This window comes from Rhinolophus sinicus, linkage group LG11 (genome assembly GCF_036562045.2).
Source record: "Rhinolophus sinicus isolate RSC01 linkage group LG11, ASM3656204v1, whole genome shotgun sequence".
Classification (NCBI taxonomy): domain Eukaryota; kingdom Metazoa; phylum Chordata; class Mammalia; order Chiroptera; family Rhinolophidae; genus Rhinolophus; species Rhinolophus sinicus.
This window is the reverse complement of record NC_133760.1, coordinates 10,868,967-10,886,399: the sequence shown is the minus strand read 5'-3', so window position 1 is coordinate 10,886,399 and position 17,433 is coordinate 10,868,967. Positions and strand designations below refer to the sequence as shown.

The 17,433-nt window shown below is 51.0% G+C and overlaps 2 protein-coding genes across 4 annotated transcripts; one reads left to right on the top strand and one right to left on the bottom strand.

Moving 5' to 3' along the window:
* The first annotated feature begins 2,313 nt into the window (after nt 1-2,313).
* On the top strand, nt 2,314-8,072 carry TMEM91 (transmembrane protein 91). 3 transcript variants are annotated; one of them, XM_019751470.2, is made up of 4 exons: nt 2,314-2,484; nt 3,480-3,718; nt 5,765-5,914; nt 7,899-8,072. In XM_019751470.2, exons 2-4 carry the CDS (start codon nt 3,509-3,511, stop codon nt 7,926-7,928), a joined length of 390 nt encoding a protein of 129 aa, XP_019607029.2. In that variant the 5' UTR covers nt 2,314-2,484; nt 3,480-3,508; the 3' UTR covers nt 7,929-8,072. The 3 variants fall into 3 exon arrangements, with proteins under 3 accessions (XP_019607029.2, XP_074170396.1, XP_019607021.2); XM_074314295.1 differs by lacking the exon at nt 7,899-8,072 and adding an exon at nt 7,241-7,390; XM_019751462.2 differs by lacking the exon at nt 7,899-8,072 and adding an exon at nt 6,431-6,770.
* Nucleotides 8,073-8,746: 674 nt separating this feature from the next.
* Nucleotides 8,747-17,417, bottom strand: EXOSC5 (exosome component 5). The gene is made up of 6 exons (XM_019751471.2): nt 17,082-17,417; nt 13,004-13,117; nt 12,379-12,500; nt 10,934-11,074; nt 9,634-9,723; nt 8,747-8,915 (listed from the first exon to the last, which is right to left on the bottom strand). Exons 1-6 carry the CDS (start codon nt 17,404-17,406, stop codon nt 8,823-8,825), a joined length of 885 nt encoding a protein of 294 aa, XP_019607030.2. The 5' UTR covers nt 17,407-17,417; the 3' UTR covers nt 8,747-8,822.
* Between the last annotated feature and the right edge of the window lie 16 nt (nt 17,418-17,433).

Below are 17,433 nucleotides of genomic sequence, written 5' to 3'. Positions count from 1 at the left end.
TCGGTAAAAAACTGAGGTTGGTGGGAATTCATGCCCCCATCCCACTAATAAGTACTAAAGGCCTGCTTTGTGCTAGGTGCTGTTCTAGGCCCTGAGCCACCGCAGCAAACAAAACAGATCACGTCTCAGGCCCTCTGCAGGTGACACTGATTGAGAGGATTGAAACTACAAACAACAGAAACATATACAGTAGTCTCCGCCTCATGCCGGGTTTTGCTTTCCACTGTTTCAGTTACTTGAGGTCAACCACAGTCTGAAAATATTAATGGAAAGTTCCAGAAATAAACAATCCATGAGTTTTAAATGGTGTGCTATCCTGAGTAGTATGATGAAATCTCATGCAGTCCCGCTCCATCCTGCTCAGGATGTGAATCATCCCTTTGTTCAATGAATCAATGTTATCTGCCCATTAGTCACTGTAGTAGCTGTCTTGGTTATCAGATTGACTGTTACCTTATCAAAGTGCTTATGTTCAAGTAACTTTTACCATCAGAAAATCAGTAGTAGCTTAACACGTTATGTCACAATGCCTATGTCATTCACCTCTCTTCATCTCATCACGTAGGTATTTTTATCATCTCACATCATCACAAGAAGGGTGAGTACAGTACAATAAGATATTTTGAGAGAGAGACACCACATTCACATAACTATACTATGTTGTTATGATTAGTCTATTTTATTATTGTTAATCTTTTACTGTGCTTAATTTGTAAATTAAACTTTATCATAGGTATATCTAGGGAAAACATAGTAAATATAGAGATTGGTACTATCCAGGGCTTCAGGTATCCTCCACGGGGGAGCTTGGAAAGTATCTTCTGTGGATAAAGGGGACTACTGTAATATGTTTCACAGTGATAAGCGATATGAAAAAGCAACCAGAGCAAGGTTAAAGATACAGAGTAATAGGATATCTCTCCCAGAGAAAACAATCCTGCTCCCACTTCCCTCTCATCTACCCTCCGGTGGGTCTCCCTACCTGCCCTCTGCCAGAAACTGTGGCTGATTCAAGTACACTTGCAGACGCCATCTGTTCTCCCTAGGAGTGGGGCCTGTGCCAGCTCTAGAGTCTGGTCTCTTGGCACAGAGCCCTGGAGCCCTGGAGCGAGGGAACTCTGGCTGGCCCCACATCAGGCTGGGGAATCCTCTAGTTTGGCTAACTGGAACTGATGAGATGGAGGGCTTCTGGGAAGGGGAAGCCGGTGCAAGCCGGGTGGGCTCCATGAAGGAGGTGGAGGCCAGCAGGTCGAGGAGAATCCCCTCATCAGATTAATGGAGATGGATATAAATAATAATATGTATAAACATCATCAAACATGTTCAGAGCCTACTTTGCCATGCTTGGGGTAAATGTTGGATATTTTTATCACAATCGAAGTGGTTTATGTATATTATCACATCTAAGAGGCGGGAAATATTTACCCCATTTTACAGATGATGAAATTAGGGTTCAGAGAGGTGACGCCATTATCCAGAGGTCACACAGCAAGTGCCTTGAAGAGCCTGGGAAGGAACTCAGGTCTGTGTTAGTCCAAACACTGACTCAACCACCACATGTACCACCTGATAACCAGCACATCACCCCATCCTCAGTCTACTCCCACCTCAACCTCCTTTCCCTGGAAGGCCCCACCCCACGACCTTCTGCCTCTGCTTCCTCCCCCTCCCTGGGGACTACAAGGAACACAGCCCTTGGTTACAACTGCCGCCTAGTTCCAGTTAACCTTGGTCAAGTGAACACTCATCTCTGAGCCTCAGTTTTTTGATCTGCAAAATAGGGACAGAGAAATAGAGCTATGGAGAGAAATCAATGCAGTGATGATGCGGGTGGTCTGCCTCAATGTGGTCTGCGCTCAGTGAACTGGTTAGTGGTGTGCTCTTAGGAAAATACCTAACCTCTCTAGACCTGTTTCCTCCTCAGGACAAGTGAGAGTGCCTCTTAGTTGTTCTGAGGACTAAATGTTCTCGCGTATATGTAAAGCACTAAGAATCGGGCACACAGTTGGCCGAAGTTGCTATTGCTATTAATGAGCAGGGGGTGGTGGGGGGTAAGTGGAGGCTGGGCCAAGCCAGGAAGGCCCTGCATGATCAATTAGGATCGGGGACGGCCCCTCCTCCGCCCCGCAGCGCTTGGGCCTGGACTCTGGGGATCAGGGCTTGCTGTCCTGGAGATCCCCGCCTGCTCCGGCACACCTGGGGTGGCAGGGGCTACCGTCAGGCGCTGAGGTCGGCCTTCAAGGCCCCCTCCCCTGCCGCCGCGGAGGGCGGAGCCGGGAGGCCGCCGCCCCGCCCCCATCCCTGCCCCTGGTCGCTGGCCGCCGGGCGCGGAGAGGGGAGCCAAGCGGAGTGCGAGGACTCCGCGCCTCCAGGTCTAGACCCCGGGGAACGCGGGGCTCACTGAGGTCCCCATCCCCGAGTGTCAGGGTCGGGGTGGGTTTCGGCGTTAAGGGCCCAGGAGATCCTGGCATCAGGCCGTGGGCGGTGAGTGAGGGGCGCGGGTGGGGGGCACCGTCCCACCCTCAGGTCCTCGCATTGGGGTTGGGAAGGCAAACCCATAGCGAGAAAATCGACTCAAGCCAGGTTTAGAGTGAGGGCGAGTGGCTTGGTGGTCCCCAGGGTGATCCTGGGGCGAGGAGAATATTCTTTGTGATTGAGTGTGTACAAGTGTGTGGTGGGTTGGGGGAATGGGAGGTGTGCCAAGGAGCATTCTGATAAAACAGGAGGTGCCTGGGGAGCTGGTGGGTGTGCAAAGGGTTGTGTGGGAGCATGGATGTGGATGGAGTAGGCCAGGGGTGCATGGACAGGGTGTTTGGGGCAGGTGTGCAAGGGAAGTGATGGGAAGAGGGGAGAGTATCCTTGTGGGAAGCCTGTGCGTATGTGTGCAAATGGGGGGATCTGATACTGGGGGGATTAGGAGTGTGCAAGAAGCCACTTGGGGTGAGTGTGTAAGGGTGGGGTGTTTTCTGGGAGCTGATGTCGTCCGGGGCAAGTATGCAAGGAGTCCTTGGGAGATGAAAGCATAGGTGGAGGTGGGGGTTGGGCTTGTCTGAATGGGTTTGTGCTTCAGGGACTTGGGTATTCAAGTGTTCAGGTTTGGGCACAGGGGATGTGAACTAGCACTCTAGTGCAAAGCATCTAGTGCAAAGCATCACTGGGAAGGAGTGTGGGGGAAAGGGGTCATGTGTGAACCCAGGATGAGGCAAGTGTGTAAACATGGTTTGGAATAATGTGCAACAGGCATGTGGTTTTTGCCTGAGCAGAGAGAAGGCCAGAACTGAATGTCCAAATGCCTGAATTCTCTTCACAACTTGGACCAGCCTCTTTTATTCTCTGGGCCTCAGCTTTGCCATCTGTAAAATGGGTCTGAGGGTTGTTGAATTAACTAGTCTTTTCCTGGAGTCTCTCCAGAGCTGGGAGTCAGGAGAAGGTTGAAGGTGAGTGTTTTACAACTTGTCTTTTTCTTTCCCTTACCCCAGGAAACCCCTCTGGGAGCCTCTCCCCAGCCATGGATAGCCCCAGTCTCCGAGAGCTCCAACAGCCTCTGCTAGCAGGTGTAGGCTGCAAGACCCCCATCCAGAAGCCTGGCGAGCCTGAGCTGGGGTCCCTCTTTGGAGAGACGGTCTTTGCTGAGTCTCTGAGGGGTTGGCAGTTCTTGCCACCACCTCTTCCCTCTGTGAGCCCTTACCTGGAGGAAACAGGGCCCGCTGACCTTGAGGTAGGAGCAGCAGGCCTTAGTGGGAGCTGGGGGAGGGAGCTGGAGGCGATCCCAGCTGTGGCTAACATCTGACAGGCTGGCGGCCAGGTTACCTGGCTTTAGCCTGAAGTCTCACTTCCCAGCTGTGTATGGGTTTTCTAGATTTCCAGCTGTAGTTTTCCTGTTCTCCCTCTCCCCCATTTTCTTTAGCTGTTTCTCTCTCTCTCTCTTTTGCCTGTCATCTTTGTTTCCTTGCCTTTGGCTCTCTGTCTGTCTTACCTCTGATTTCTGAGTCCCCTGCGCTTTATCTGTCCATTTCTCTTCAGAGCCTATGCACCTCTGGCCTCTGTCATCCATGGCCTCTTTTTTTTTCAAGTTAATGTCACTTTTATAATTTCTTATTCCTTGTACATACTGTCAAGCTCATCTTTTATTAATATTTCTTAAATATGGTTTCCCATTTACTATTGCTGTATAAGAAGCCACTGCAAAACTTAAGCTTGAAACAATAATCATTATCACTTGTGGTGTCTGTGGGTCAGGAATTTGGGAAGAATTTTGTTGGGTGTTTCTGCCTCAGAGTCTTTCATGAGCTTGCAGTCAGCCAGTGGCTAAGATTTGGAACAGTCAGGGGCTGAAGTAGCTGGGGGTTGTCTGGGTATCTCTCTCTTCATGTAGTCTTGGGGTTTCTCCATGGGTCTCCCCATGTGGGCTGGTTTGGGCTTCCTTCCATCATGACAGCTTTAGGGCAATCAGACCCGTTCATGTGCCTCCAGCCTCCAGCGTGAGTGTCTCAGCAAAGCAGGAGCTGTCTCACCTTTTCTAACTTAGGAAGTCATGTGGCATTACTTCCACCAGATTCCATCAATTATGAGTGAGCCACATCCTGTCCAGACTCAAGGACAAGGGACGGAGACTTCATGCTTGAAGGGGAGAGTATCAGTCACACTGTAAGAAGAGCACCAGGATGGGAGAGGATTGTGGCCATTTTGGGAGACACAGTCTGCCACATTGTGGCAGCGAGTATCACTGACATTGTATGTGTCTGATCATTGCATTATTTGAAGATTTTCAAGGCCTTATTATTGCTGTTTGTTCTATTCACAGTTCCTTATGTACTTGGTTATCTTTGACTGCATGCTGGTCATCTTATTTGCAAAATTATTAAGAAAAATTTTGCGGTCTAGGATGAAGGTACCTTTCTTCATGGAGGATTTGGTTTGCCTTGATCAGCTGCATAGGGGCACTACTAAAGATAATTTTTAATCTAGTTCAAGATTTGATTGAAAAGTTAATTTTTCTGGGATTGGCAAATGTCTGCAGGGCAAAAGGGCCTTTTCTGTTCATTTGACCTCTTTGTTAACTTTGATTTTCATTTCAGTTTTGGCCTTACAGTAGCTCCTTAAAGTACTGTGAGCTATTTGATGCAAGATTTAAAAAAAATAAATTCTTTATTTAGGATATACTATTTCAGCAGATAGGTTTGAAACTAGTACCTTAGGCCACCAAAATGTCTCTCCTCATCCCCATCTTTTTAAGGTTTCTGTCCCCATCAGTGTCTGTTTCTACTTCACAGGCACTTAACATTCTTTTTTTTAAATTTTTTTTAAGTGTGTTTTTCCAGGACCCATCAGCTCCAAGTCACATAGTTGTTTCAATCTAGTTGTAGAGGGCACAGCTCACAGTGGCCCATGTGGGGATTGAACCGGCAACCTTGTTGTTAAGAGCACCGCACTCTAACCAACTGAGCTAACTGGCAGCCCAACTTCACAGGCATTTAGCTCAGAGATTATAAGCAGTTGTAGTATCCACAATTGGACATGTGAATTCGAAATTGAAATCAAAGCTTTGGTTGTGGGTGGGTTCTTCTCTGGAGACATGGTCCACAGCTTCCCCTCAAAGGGATCCAGGATGTAGAAAACTCAGGAGACTGTATCCTGGAACATTTTTTCTGTCTTGATGTTTCTGGGGAGGCCCTGGTATTGGTCTTTGGGGGCTATGGGCAGCAGAGCAGTGGGGCAGGGAAGGTGGGGAGAGATGCCCACCCAGGCCCTCTCCTGCCCATAGGATGTGTCGTCCAGTGACAGCGACTCAGACTGGGATGGCAGCAGCCTTCTTTCCCCGCTCCTACCCCATGACCACCTCGGCTTGGCTGTCTTCTCTATGCTGTGCTGTTTCTGGCCTGTGGGCATCGCCGCCTTCTGCCTGGCCCAGAAGGTCAGTGTGTGTGGGGCTGGGAGGGGACTGGATATAAAAGAAAAAACTGCATTCAAAATACAAAACAAAATAGAGGAGCTAGGCCTGGGGGGCGAAAGAGAGGGAAGATGGAGAGTTTGCAGGGAAACAGTCACGGGTAAAATGAGGTGTGTTTCACAGAGGGCTGCTGAGGGAAGAACCTGAACTCAAATCCTAAGTCTGCCACTCTCTGTGGGCAAGCCACTCAACTTCCCTGTGCCTCATTTTCCTCATCAGTGAAATGGGAGTAATTCCTGCCTCAGGGTCATTGTGAGCATCCAATGAGTTAGAATGGCGGCAAACAGTAATACGTGTATGTCTTTATTAGTCACCCAGTCTCTTCAGTGCCCAACTGTGCCTGACCCACAGTGGTGCTCCGTGTTTGTTTTTGGAATATGTGAATGAATGCATAGGTGTGTCCTGTGGGGAAGGGACTGGGGCTTCGGAAGCAGGGTGGAAAGAGGATGCCCAAGTCACCACTGCCCAACACCTCCACAGACCAACAAGGCTTGGGCCAAGGGGGACATCCCGGGGGCAGGGGCTGCCTCCCGTCGCGCCTTCCTGCTGGGGGTCCTGGCCATCGGGCTGGGCGTGTGCACGTATGCAGCCGCCCTGGTGACCCTGGCCGCCTACCTGGCCTCCCGAGACCCGCCCTAGCTGCTCTGCGGCTCCCACTGTGAACCAGAGGCCAGCAGCCCAGCATGTCCTCAGGCGGAGTGGAGAATCCAGGTGGATGTGGTGGTGGCAGTGTCCAGCAATGGGACCAAGCTGGACGCCCCCCCTCACCTTCCTGGCCGCTGCAGTGTGAGATTAAATACCAGACACTCTTGCAGCCAAACCGGTGTCAGTCTGTGTGTGCGGGAAGGTGGGGTGGGGGTGCCTGACAGGCTGTCCCCAGGGTGCTCCGGGAAACCTGAGCCGGAGAAGGCGGAAACTGAGGGACTCAGGGTTTACAAGTTGCAGAATGAGGGTGGTCAGTAGAGAATTAGAACCAGGTGCCAAGTCCTTACTCCTGTGCACGTTAGCTGTGTGATCTCAGCCCAAGTGACTTCTCATTGAGCCTCACTTTTTCTCATCTGCAAAATGGGACTGTTTTCCACACCTGGGAGCTGTAGTGAGGACCAAATGTGTCATACATGTAAACGGCAGACTCCTTCTGAGCTCTTTCAACAGCAAGTGGCAGAAACACAACTCAGACTGCCTTACACCAAAAAGGGGATGAAAGTTGAGGTAGAACAGGATTCAGGGGCTCAAACAATATGGTTTGGTCTTTATCCTCCTTTCCTCTCTTGGCTTCATCCCATGCAGGCTCCCCATTTCTGGGAGGAGAAAAATGGCCCTGGCAGCTCCGGTACCTGAGGTCCCCTTTCGCAGGGGCCCTCTCATTGGCCTGCCTGGGTTGGGAGGCAGCCCCAGTTGAATCAAATGGCCTGAGATTGGAGGAGTGCAGGGCAGAGCCTTAAGGTAACGTCAACGTGCTGGCACCCAGCAGGCCAAACAGATGTCTGCCAGGAGCACTTATCAGAGGCATATGGAAGTGCTCAGTAAATGGGGCCTGATATTACCAAGTAATGGAGTTGACAGGCAGTTAGTTTTCTCACTCTATTTAATGCCATTCCAGTGGAACTTGCTAGAACACTCTTCCCCATTTGGCATTCCCGTGAGCATCTCATAGAGCATCATTTCAAGCTGGATACCTTCGCATTTCCTTCTTGGTTCCGGGAAACACCCACTCAAAGGGGCAGTTGTGGGGACGGTGAGCTAGTTCAAGCATGTGAAGCACGCAGCAGAGGGTCCATCACAAAACCCCAAACAGTGGCAACAGGAGCCAGAGACCACGTGGCTTAGCTGTGGTAGTTCTCTCTTTCGGGATGCTTGCATGTTCGTGGCTCCTGCCCACTAAATGAAAGTGTGTGTGTGTAGAACAGTCAACGGTGACTAAAAATGCCCCCTCCAATATTTCCAGACACTCCTTTGGGGGTGCTGCCAGCCCTGATAACCAACGGGTCTCAGCTACTTCTGTGTACAGATGGGAAAACTGCAGTCCAGAGTGTGCTGGCCTCTCCCTGGATCTGTCTGAACAGTGAGGGCCTGGGCCCAGGCTCTCAGTGGGACCTGCGCTCCACTGACGACAGCTGGTCAACTAACTGGCTTCTGAACTTGTTTTCTCATCTTAAAATGGGGACTACAACAGCCTCCCACCTCACGGGGTTGTTGGGCTCAGAGCCAGATTCCCCTCCAAGCCCACTACCCATTTTCTTTGGACCGTCTCTTCTCTCTTGCCCTCGCTCTGCTCAAGCCACACCGGCAGCCTTGCCATCCTTGACCCTCCACAGGTCTCTGCCTGGGCCTTGGTTCCCCACGTCCATGAGTTCGCTCCTTGGCCGCCTCCTGGCTTTCCTCAGATGTCCCCATTTCGGTGAAGGCGTCCCTGACTGACGTATTAAATTTGCCATTTTCCTTTTTTTTTTTTAAACAGCATTTACCATCTGACAAACACCAATTTTATTTGTCCATCACGTCACTGCTCCTTGAACTTGGGACCTGGGTCTGTTGTTCACTGCTGGGTCCTCAGCACCTAACAGGGCCTGCACACAGTGGGTGCTCAACAGGTATTAGACTAGATGAATTCATTCAATAAATGTGCAATCCTAGTAGTGTTTTCCTGGTGGGGGTGAGGGAAGCCTGCCCCCCATCCCCCCGCCCCCCTGCCCAGGGGCTATAGCCTAGAGATCTCAGGTCCTTACTTAGGTCAAGGGCTTCTGCAGCTACAGGCCCACAAGCTCACCAGGGCACACAAGGGCAGAGAGGCAATGCTGGGACGCCAGTTTATTTTGCACTGGAGGTAGTGGGTGGTGGCAGCGGGAGGGGCGCCGTGCCCCAGCTTGCCTCAGCTCTTGGAGTAACGCCTCTGCAGTGATTCCCGGTAGAAGCGGAAGACGTGCTGCGAGGCAGCCTGGGCTGCGGCCAGGCACTGCTGGAGCTGGGAGGGAAGAGACTGATCAGTGTGGGGTGGCCCATCCCTGATTCCCAGGGCCCCCAAACCTACCACCTCCCCCTTCATCTGGGCAGATCCCCCCCCCCCAGGTGAGGAACGTGGGAAAGGGTTATTTCCAAGTGCATTTCCTTTCCCCCCACTTAGAGGGGAAGAGGAAAAAGATGGTGAGGCTTCAGGGGTCAGCTTCTGGCAGCTCCAGGGCCTCGAACCAACAGAATCAAGCATCCTGACAGCTAGAAGAGACCTGACCTCAGAGCTCCATACTTTAGAGCTCACGGAATTGGAGATCCTGGAATTTTAGAGCCACAGGCCCTGTGACTCCAATAGTCTTAAAAGCCATGGAACCTGAGACCCCAAATCTTTACTGCCACATATTCCTAGATTCACAGAAGCTCCAGGTTGGAAATGCTCTTGGAGACCATTTGGCCCAACAGTTTCCAAACTCTTCTTCAGGGTTGGAATTCAGGTTTGGGGGTGCTGCTCTAACCTTTTGATTTCAACCTGAGCTCTTTTCCTACCCCATACATTAGGCTTCCCTTTTAAAATTCCCACAAAGGTTTCAGTGGCTACAAAGTTTGAAAACTCCTTATTTACAGAAGAGATGCAAGGAAGGGGCTCTCCTGGAATCTCTCAGAATTGAGACACGATCTCTCGTCAGGGGGAGGGAAGGATCTGGGGTTCACCCGCATCCACATGCTGGTACCTCAGCATCAGAGTAGAGCCCCTTGGTGGTGGACATCAGCAGCTTCTGGGCCACACTGTCGAGTGCGAAGGTCAGGACTGCCCGGGCCTCCTGCGGATGAGGGGTAGAAGGTGGGGGACCTGGACTCTCCCCTCAGACATAATCTTGGCTGGTCCCAAAGAGGGGACTCGCCTTTCCCACAGCCAGGACTCCCGTGTCAAGTGTAGTTGTTTTGTCTACATAACTCCCCCCCACCACCACCAGCTTTCTCAGCTAACGCTGACTTTCCTCTCAGAACCGCTCCCCACACCAGATTCTACCCACATTTCTGACAGGATGCCAAACATAGTATTCTTGCCTGGTAGGGGTAGCCACAGCACAGGTGTCAATTACCTGGTGCCTCCTAGCCTCCCTCTGTGCTCTGTACTGCTGGGGCCGGAAGCTGGCAAACTGTTATTTCCCAGAGTCCCTTACGAGCTAGGTTCCACCAGTAACCTGGTGGAAGACTGGAAGGAGACCAGTATCCTGGTCCTCACTGACAGGAGCAGGTGCTGTGGTTGTGGCAGTGGCCACAGCAGCCATGAAGTGTGTTCCTGGTCAGCAGCAGCCGGGGTGAAGCAGGACGTCTGTGCATCCAGGACTGACCATGCGGGGTGGCCCATCCCTGATTCCCAGGGCCCCCTCTGACCACAGCAAGGCTTCAACGGCACAGCAGGAGCTGGCTAGTGGCTTCTGATCTCTGGGCATCCCCCACTCTTCCTTTTGGCTCCTTCAGCTCTTCCCACACTGTTGTAACCAGTTCCCTGCATTAAATTCTCTCCATCGGAAATCCCCCAAGTCGTTTCTGCTATCCTGACTGGATGTGATGGGGCAAATAACTCAAGAGTAACCACCGCCCTAGGACACTGTCACCTTGAGCCAATGAGGAATGCTCTCTCCTTTGCTTTTGAGCCTAAGATGGAAGCGCAGAGCTTACGGGGCCAGTCACAGCCTCAGGAGAGATGCTGGCCAGAGAGAATGGAGCCAATTCGCAGAAAAGAGCAGGGACTGAGAAATGAAGCAAGGAAATCTTGATGGTGTTTGAGGCCCTGGCTCTAGCTAGACATCTGTTCTTTGAGTTTGGGACTGAATGTCACCAAATTTCCTTTTTGCTCAAGCAGCTTGAGTTGGATTTCTAGCACATGCCCTGATGAACAAAGCGGAGCTTGCCAGTTGGGACCAAGGTGGTAGGAGCCAATTGTTAAGGAGAAGTGAGGCCTAAAGGATGAAGAGAGGGACAGGGTCTGCCCATGGCCCTTCACCACCTGGCCGTCATACCTACCTTTTCTTGCTTGGCTGTGGGGTCCAGCACGAGGGTACCATCAGAATCCAGGGCACAGGTGACCCCACAGAAGAGGGCCCGCATGGGCACACCTGCGTCCACCAATGCTATGCAGGCGGCGTTCAGGCAACAGGCCAAGAGCTGAGTGCCACAGGGAGTGGTTAAGAAGTTTCTACTGCAGGGCAGGCCAGCAGGGTGTGCCCACACCTCCATCCTCTCTGCCAACGCTTGAGGCAATATCACTAACTGATCACAGAAAGGCAGTATGGCAGAGTAGTTCTAAGTGATTCTGAGATCAGGTAACCTTGGTTTCCAGAACTGCCTTTGCCACCTCTCAACTGTGTGACCTTGAGCAAGTGACTTACTCTCTCTGAGCCTCAATCAGGGATCATGATATTCAACAGATTGGCACATGTTAAGCACCTTCAGGGAAACTGAGGGCAGAGAGGGGAGAAACCTTCCAGATCATATGGGAAGTATTGGCACAGCCAGGCCTGGAGCCTGGGAATCTGGCCGGCAGCTGCTACCACTGACAGACTGGCAGGTTGACGGAGGTAGAAGTCATTACTGCTGTCCTCAGGGAGCCCACAATCCAAGGGAGCAGTGCGGCTGCGGCACGGTGGAAGGCAAGCACAGGACTGAGTCAGACAGCTGGCCCAACCTCAAGCTTCCTTGTCTTTGCTCCCCAGGTCCAGCACAGTGGATAAGGGCCCAGCTTTAGAATCAACCGGTTCCACTCCTGCCACTGACCTTCTATTCCCTTCCTCTGAACTTTGTGAAATGGGGTTACAACAGCCCTCCTCTCTTCCTGTCTATGAAGTGTCTACACCAGTGAGGCCTTCTAGAAATGTCCATTTCTGACTCTCAGCCTCAACCTCTGTGGCCCAAACTATTAGGGAACTTTTAAGACTGAGCTGCTGACCCAACTGCTCTGCTTGCTCAGGGCTCCCCCAGTGTTGAAGCCTCAAATCTAAGCTCAGGGTCAGAGTGGAGGTGATGACACAGGCAGTGTGCAGTCAAACAGGCCTGGGTGTGAGTTTTGTCTTTGCTGCCTTCAGCTGTTGACCTTGGACCAGTGACTTCCCCTCTCTGGGCCTCAAGTTTGCTCACCTGAAACATGGGAACATAAAAACACCCATCTGCCAGGGGCCTTGGGGCTCTAGAACCAGATGGCTTTGGCTCAAGTCCTGGCTCTGCCAATTACTAGATGTGAGTTGATCTTGCCGTGTGGAAAAAATGAGTTAACATGTGTAAAGCACTCAGAACAGTGCTTGACACACAGTAAACACTCAGGCTGTTTGTTATTCTTTTTCAACAAGTTGGTGCCTGTGAAATGTTTGGAGGTCTTCTGGCTAGTGGAGGGTGTGCACGTGGCCATCAGAAAGGGAAGCAATCAGGGAGACTCTGGAGGACTTCCTGGAGGAGGCAGCTTGGGGAAAGGATACAGAGCCAGCATCACTGACGACCTGCAGCACGATGGTGATGGAGGTACGGGGGTGCAGCGTTCCCAGCACCACCGCTTCACACGTGTTCCTGATCAGCCTCTCCCGGCTCTTCTCTGCTACGCCTGAGGAAACCAAGGGGTGGGGTCAGGCTCTTCCCTTCCTCCATATGACCCACCCAAGCCTCTGGAAAGGGCCTGCAGTCTCAGCCCAGGGGCCTGCATGGATGACAGGATTCACAGTGGGAAGGAGACATGGCCTGGCTGCCACCCATGCCACCTCTCAACTTCCAGCAAGGGAGCCTCCCGGGAGAGGAAAACCCCAGAGTTCCGATGTCCCATGCTGTGGCCTAGGCCCATCCCAGTGGGCCCAGCCCCCGGAAGTGAGAGAGATGGGGTAAAAGGATGGAAAGAAGGGAGGAAGGGAAGACAGAAAGAGACTGGAGACAAAGAGAAAAGTGACAGAAACAGAGAGAGACTCAGAGGCAGAGTTGGAGAAAGACACAGCCAATAGCTGAGGGGAAACAAAAGGGGACAGTGGGAACTGGGGACAGCAGTGAGGGAGGAGCCGGGCGAGAGGTCCCAGCAGACTGGACATTTGGAGACCCAGCCTGGCCCGGCCCAGTTACCAGGCAACCCGATCTTCGGCCTCAGGATCACTTCCAGTGTGGCCTTATTGAAGATCTCTTTGCTGACCTTCACCTCAGCCGGCCCGTACACGCCTGCCAGGATGGAGGTATCCCCTGCGGGAAAGAGAATGGAGGCCTCACCCACGTCCACCCTGCCTCTGGGGACCACTGTGCGACACTTAACAGGGTGGGCTCTGAGCCAGATGGCGAGGGTGCCCCACGTCACCCCCACTCCGGCCCACCATTTGTAGTCAGTGATACTGAGTATTCGCTTCACTTCTGTCTCTGCTTTCTCATCTGTAAAATGGGGATAATAACAGTGCCTCCCTTACGCGTCCTGAGGAGTAAATGAGATAATCCATAACACTCCCTGGTCCATGCTGAGTATGAAACAGACTGTAGCTAATATTATTAAACTAACAGGAAGTTCTTCCTGAGAGCTACCCTTCCACTATTACTGCAGCTGGTCTCCACTTTCCCTTCCAAAGCTTCCCTAGCCCAGTTCTCTTCCCTCAGGCTCCCACCCCCAAACTCTGCAGCAGGCAGAACACCTCAGGAAAGGCTGAACTTCTGAGCGTGGGTCCTGACTCCTGCTTATTTCCCCAATGTGGGTATGAACCAGAAAAGGGGAGGCAAGACCTGGGAAATAAAAAGCCTGGCTTCTCGTCCTGTCTTCCTCCTCCTGGCTCTATACCCTCGGTTGATTTTGCTCACTTCTCTGAGCCTCAGTTTTACCAACTGCAAAATAGAGAGACTGGACTACAGCAGCGGATTCCAAACTTTTCTGACCATAACTCCCAACAAGAAATACATTTTACAGTGGGACTCAAAACTCCTGCAAATCTCTGTGCATGTAAATGGAACAAACGCATCACAAAACATCTCTTACCATTACTGCTTTGATACACTCTGATATTTTCTACTCGATTCCAGTAAAAAGAACCACCAATGAATGTGGTGGTTCTCAGCCCTGGCGGCACACTGAAATCACCCTGGAGCTGTAAGAGACACTGATGTCCAGGCCCCTCCCTCAGATATCTTAATTCAGCTGCTCAAGGTGGGGCTCAGGCATTGGAGGTCAGAGCACCACAGGCCATTCTGATGTGTGTGTGTGTAGGAAAGGGGGTGCCTCTGCGACTTGCAACGTAGAGAAACAGAGCTTGCGCACAGCTTCCAAACACTGCCCTGCAATCGGAACGACTGAAGTAGTTAATGAAAAGTGAAGAGGACCAGCCTTGGTAGGCATAGGGTGGGTTCTGGGGCTCTTCGTTTTAAGCTCACCAGAGATTCTGAGGCCAAAAGCACCTGGAACACACCTTTAAGGGTCTTCAAGGACTCCCCTTGCTCCAAGGTCCTGGGGCTTTGGGGTTTTAGAACAGGAAGGAGCTAACAAACTCCAGGCGTCTGATTTCAGCAAGACAGCTAAACCTGGGGGTGGGATTGGGAAGGTCCCCTGTTGGGGCTGTTTTTCCTGAGGGAGGAAGAGCTGCCATACAACTGAGGGGTTCTCTGTACTCCAGGAGAATCTACCCTGAAGGGCGAAGTTACCCAAGAAGAACTAGATCCACGCTGGGGTCTTTATTCCTGTTACTCCCGACGAGCGGTCTGCCGTCCCCTTGAGCACAGGAATCCTTCCTCTCACCTTCTACGCTACATGGCTCCAGCAATTCTCTAGAGCAATTCTCTCCTCTCTAGACCCACATCCATCTTCAACTCCTGCCCCATTTATCTGATCCTCTTACAGCCAAGCTCCTGAAGAGCTGTCTCCATTTGCTAACTCCTTTGCCTCTTTTCCTTGACCCCACCACGCCACTGGAATGACTCCTGACAGCATCACCAATCAACCCACAGGTCTATTCCATCCTTGTGTGATGTAACCACTCAGTAAGACTGATGTAGCTAGTCAGACCTTCACATCTCAAACGCCGTCCCTGGGCTCTAGGTCACCGCCCTCTTTTGGTTTTTCTCCTGTCTTACTAGCTGCTCCTTCTCAATGTCTTCTGCTACCATGTTTCCCCAAAAATAAGACCTAACAGGACAATCAGCTCTAATGTGTCTTTTGGAGCAAAAATTAATATAAGACCCGGTCTTATTTTACTATAAGACCAGGTCTAATATAATATGATAGAATATAACATAATGTAATATAATACAATACTGGCTCTTCTATTAATTTTGCTTATATTATATATTATATATTAAGACCCGTGTAGTAAAATAAGACTGAATCTTATGTTAATTTTGCTCCAAGAGATGCATTAGAGCTGACTGTCCGGCTAGGTCTTATTTTCGGGGAAACACAGTAGTTCCTCACAAGTGAGAAGACTCAGGGCTTAGTCCTGAGACCTCTTCTCTTTCCCATCTACACTCCATTTTTCTAGGTGATTTCATTCAATCAAGAGCTCAAATTACCATCGATAGCCAGAGGATTTCATATGGTATGTCCAGATCGGGTCCCTCCTCTGAATTCCAGACGTGTATGTCCAATGGCCCAGTCCAGATTGCCCCTGTAGTGTCCACTAGGCACCGCAAACTTCACGTTCCACACTGAACTCCTTATCTTCCCCCAGCACAGCTGATCTGGGCAAAAACCTTAGCATTATTCCTCTCTTCTCATACCCCCAAACCAAACCATCTGCAAATTTTGTCGGTTTTACCAACAAAATACATCCAGAATTTCACCACCTCCATTGCTTCCACTCTGGGCTGGGCCACCATCACCTCCCTCGTTCCCCATACCATCTCCAGGCAACACTGAATCCAGAGAGATTCTGTTAAAATATATTCAGATCATGTCACTCCTCTGAGCAAAACTTCTAATGGCTCCCAGCTCATTCACTAGGCCATAAATTTGTACGATGGGCAAGCTTCCGTACCGCTCTCCAAAACCTCCTCTCACCCACTGCTCCAGCACACTGGTCTCACTTCCTCAAACATATCAGGCAAGTTCTTGCCTCAAGGCCTTTGCACCTGCTATTCCTCATGCTCGGGATGCGTTTGCTCTTCGCTCCTGTTTATTTTCAGGGTCTGCTCCCTTACCTCTAGGTCTTTATTCAAATGTTACCATCTCATTGCAGCCTTTTCTGACCATCCTATTTAAGACTGCAACCCTCTCTGGCATACTCTATCCCCCTTTCCTATTATATTTTTCTCCATAGCATTTTACTTAGTTATCTTATTTACTGTCTGTTTTTTTTTTTATTAGAGTGTAAACTCCATTAGGTCAGGGATTTAAAATATTTTTATTGATATAGTCTCAGTGCCTGGAACGGTACTTGGCACAAATACACGTGTCCAATGAATGAAGAAGTGAATGAAAGCAGGTTTGTAATTGAGTAGAAGGTAGTGCCCTAGGGAGAGGACTGAAGCATCCATAGGGGTAATCCTTAGGCCTAGCTCTAGAGGAATTATTTACCTGGGTCAGGGAGTTTGAGAGGTATTTAGCTAGAGGAAGGGGATACTTACCCAATAGGCAAGACCTGCTCCAATGTTAGGGATATTTACTCACATGGAGACATGTGTATCCCAGTCAAAGGGATATTTACCCAATTGATGGGGTGGGGAAAATCTCCCACCAGGGTGCAGACAACACCTTTGATATGAAAAGTATTTACTTGGGTAAAAGATTTGCCATGGCAGGGAGTAAATTAAGCCTGTAATGGGGCATTTATGCAAATAGGCAGGTTTGCCTCAGCCTGGGATGTAGGGACTCAGGGGTGTGTGTGTGTGTGGGGGGGCGTGGAGGAGGAAATCAAATCAAGGGGGACATTTACCTTGGTGTGATTTTCCCTGTTCTGGAGTATTCACGCTTATGGGGAGGTCTGCACCTCTCTCCTTATAATCATTTACCAGGGTGGAGGTATCTTCTCCCTTCTAGTCGGGAGAGATATTTGTATCCTAACGTATTCAGTAGTATCCACCTGAGGAAGACGTTCCGTACCAGTTCAGGAGCAACATTTATCTACTAGTATCAAAAGAGGTGGGCATTCTTTGCACGTTACACCTTTGGCGCCCCCTAAAACAAATACGACCTGGATGAAGGTGGCTCCTGCAGTATTTACTTGGCTTAAGTTCTCACCTTGCAAGAAAGAGGCAGAACCATCCGGCCGGGACAACAGGTTCTGTTCGCAGGCAAAGTGCCGGAGGCTGCAGCCGGGGCCCTGAGGGCCCGGCTCTGTTCCACCCGCGGTGCGGATCTTGGCGTCAGCCTGCATCGCCCCCTCCACAAGACCAAACCACGCGCGCTGTCGCTTCCGCACAGAAGTGCGCGCTTGCGTACAGGCGGCGTACCCAGTGCGCACGCGCCGATGCCGGACAGCCCAGCTCTGGGGCCCGCACGTGGCTCCCCGTTTACTAACAATCTGGCCCCGCCCCCTCCCGCCTCGAAATTCTAGAAGGCGCATTGGACAATAGAGACGGCGGGGCGGGCC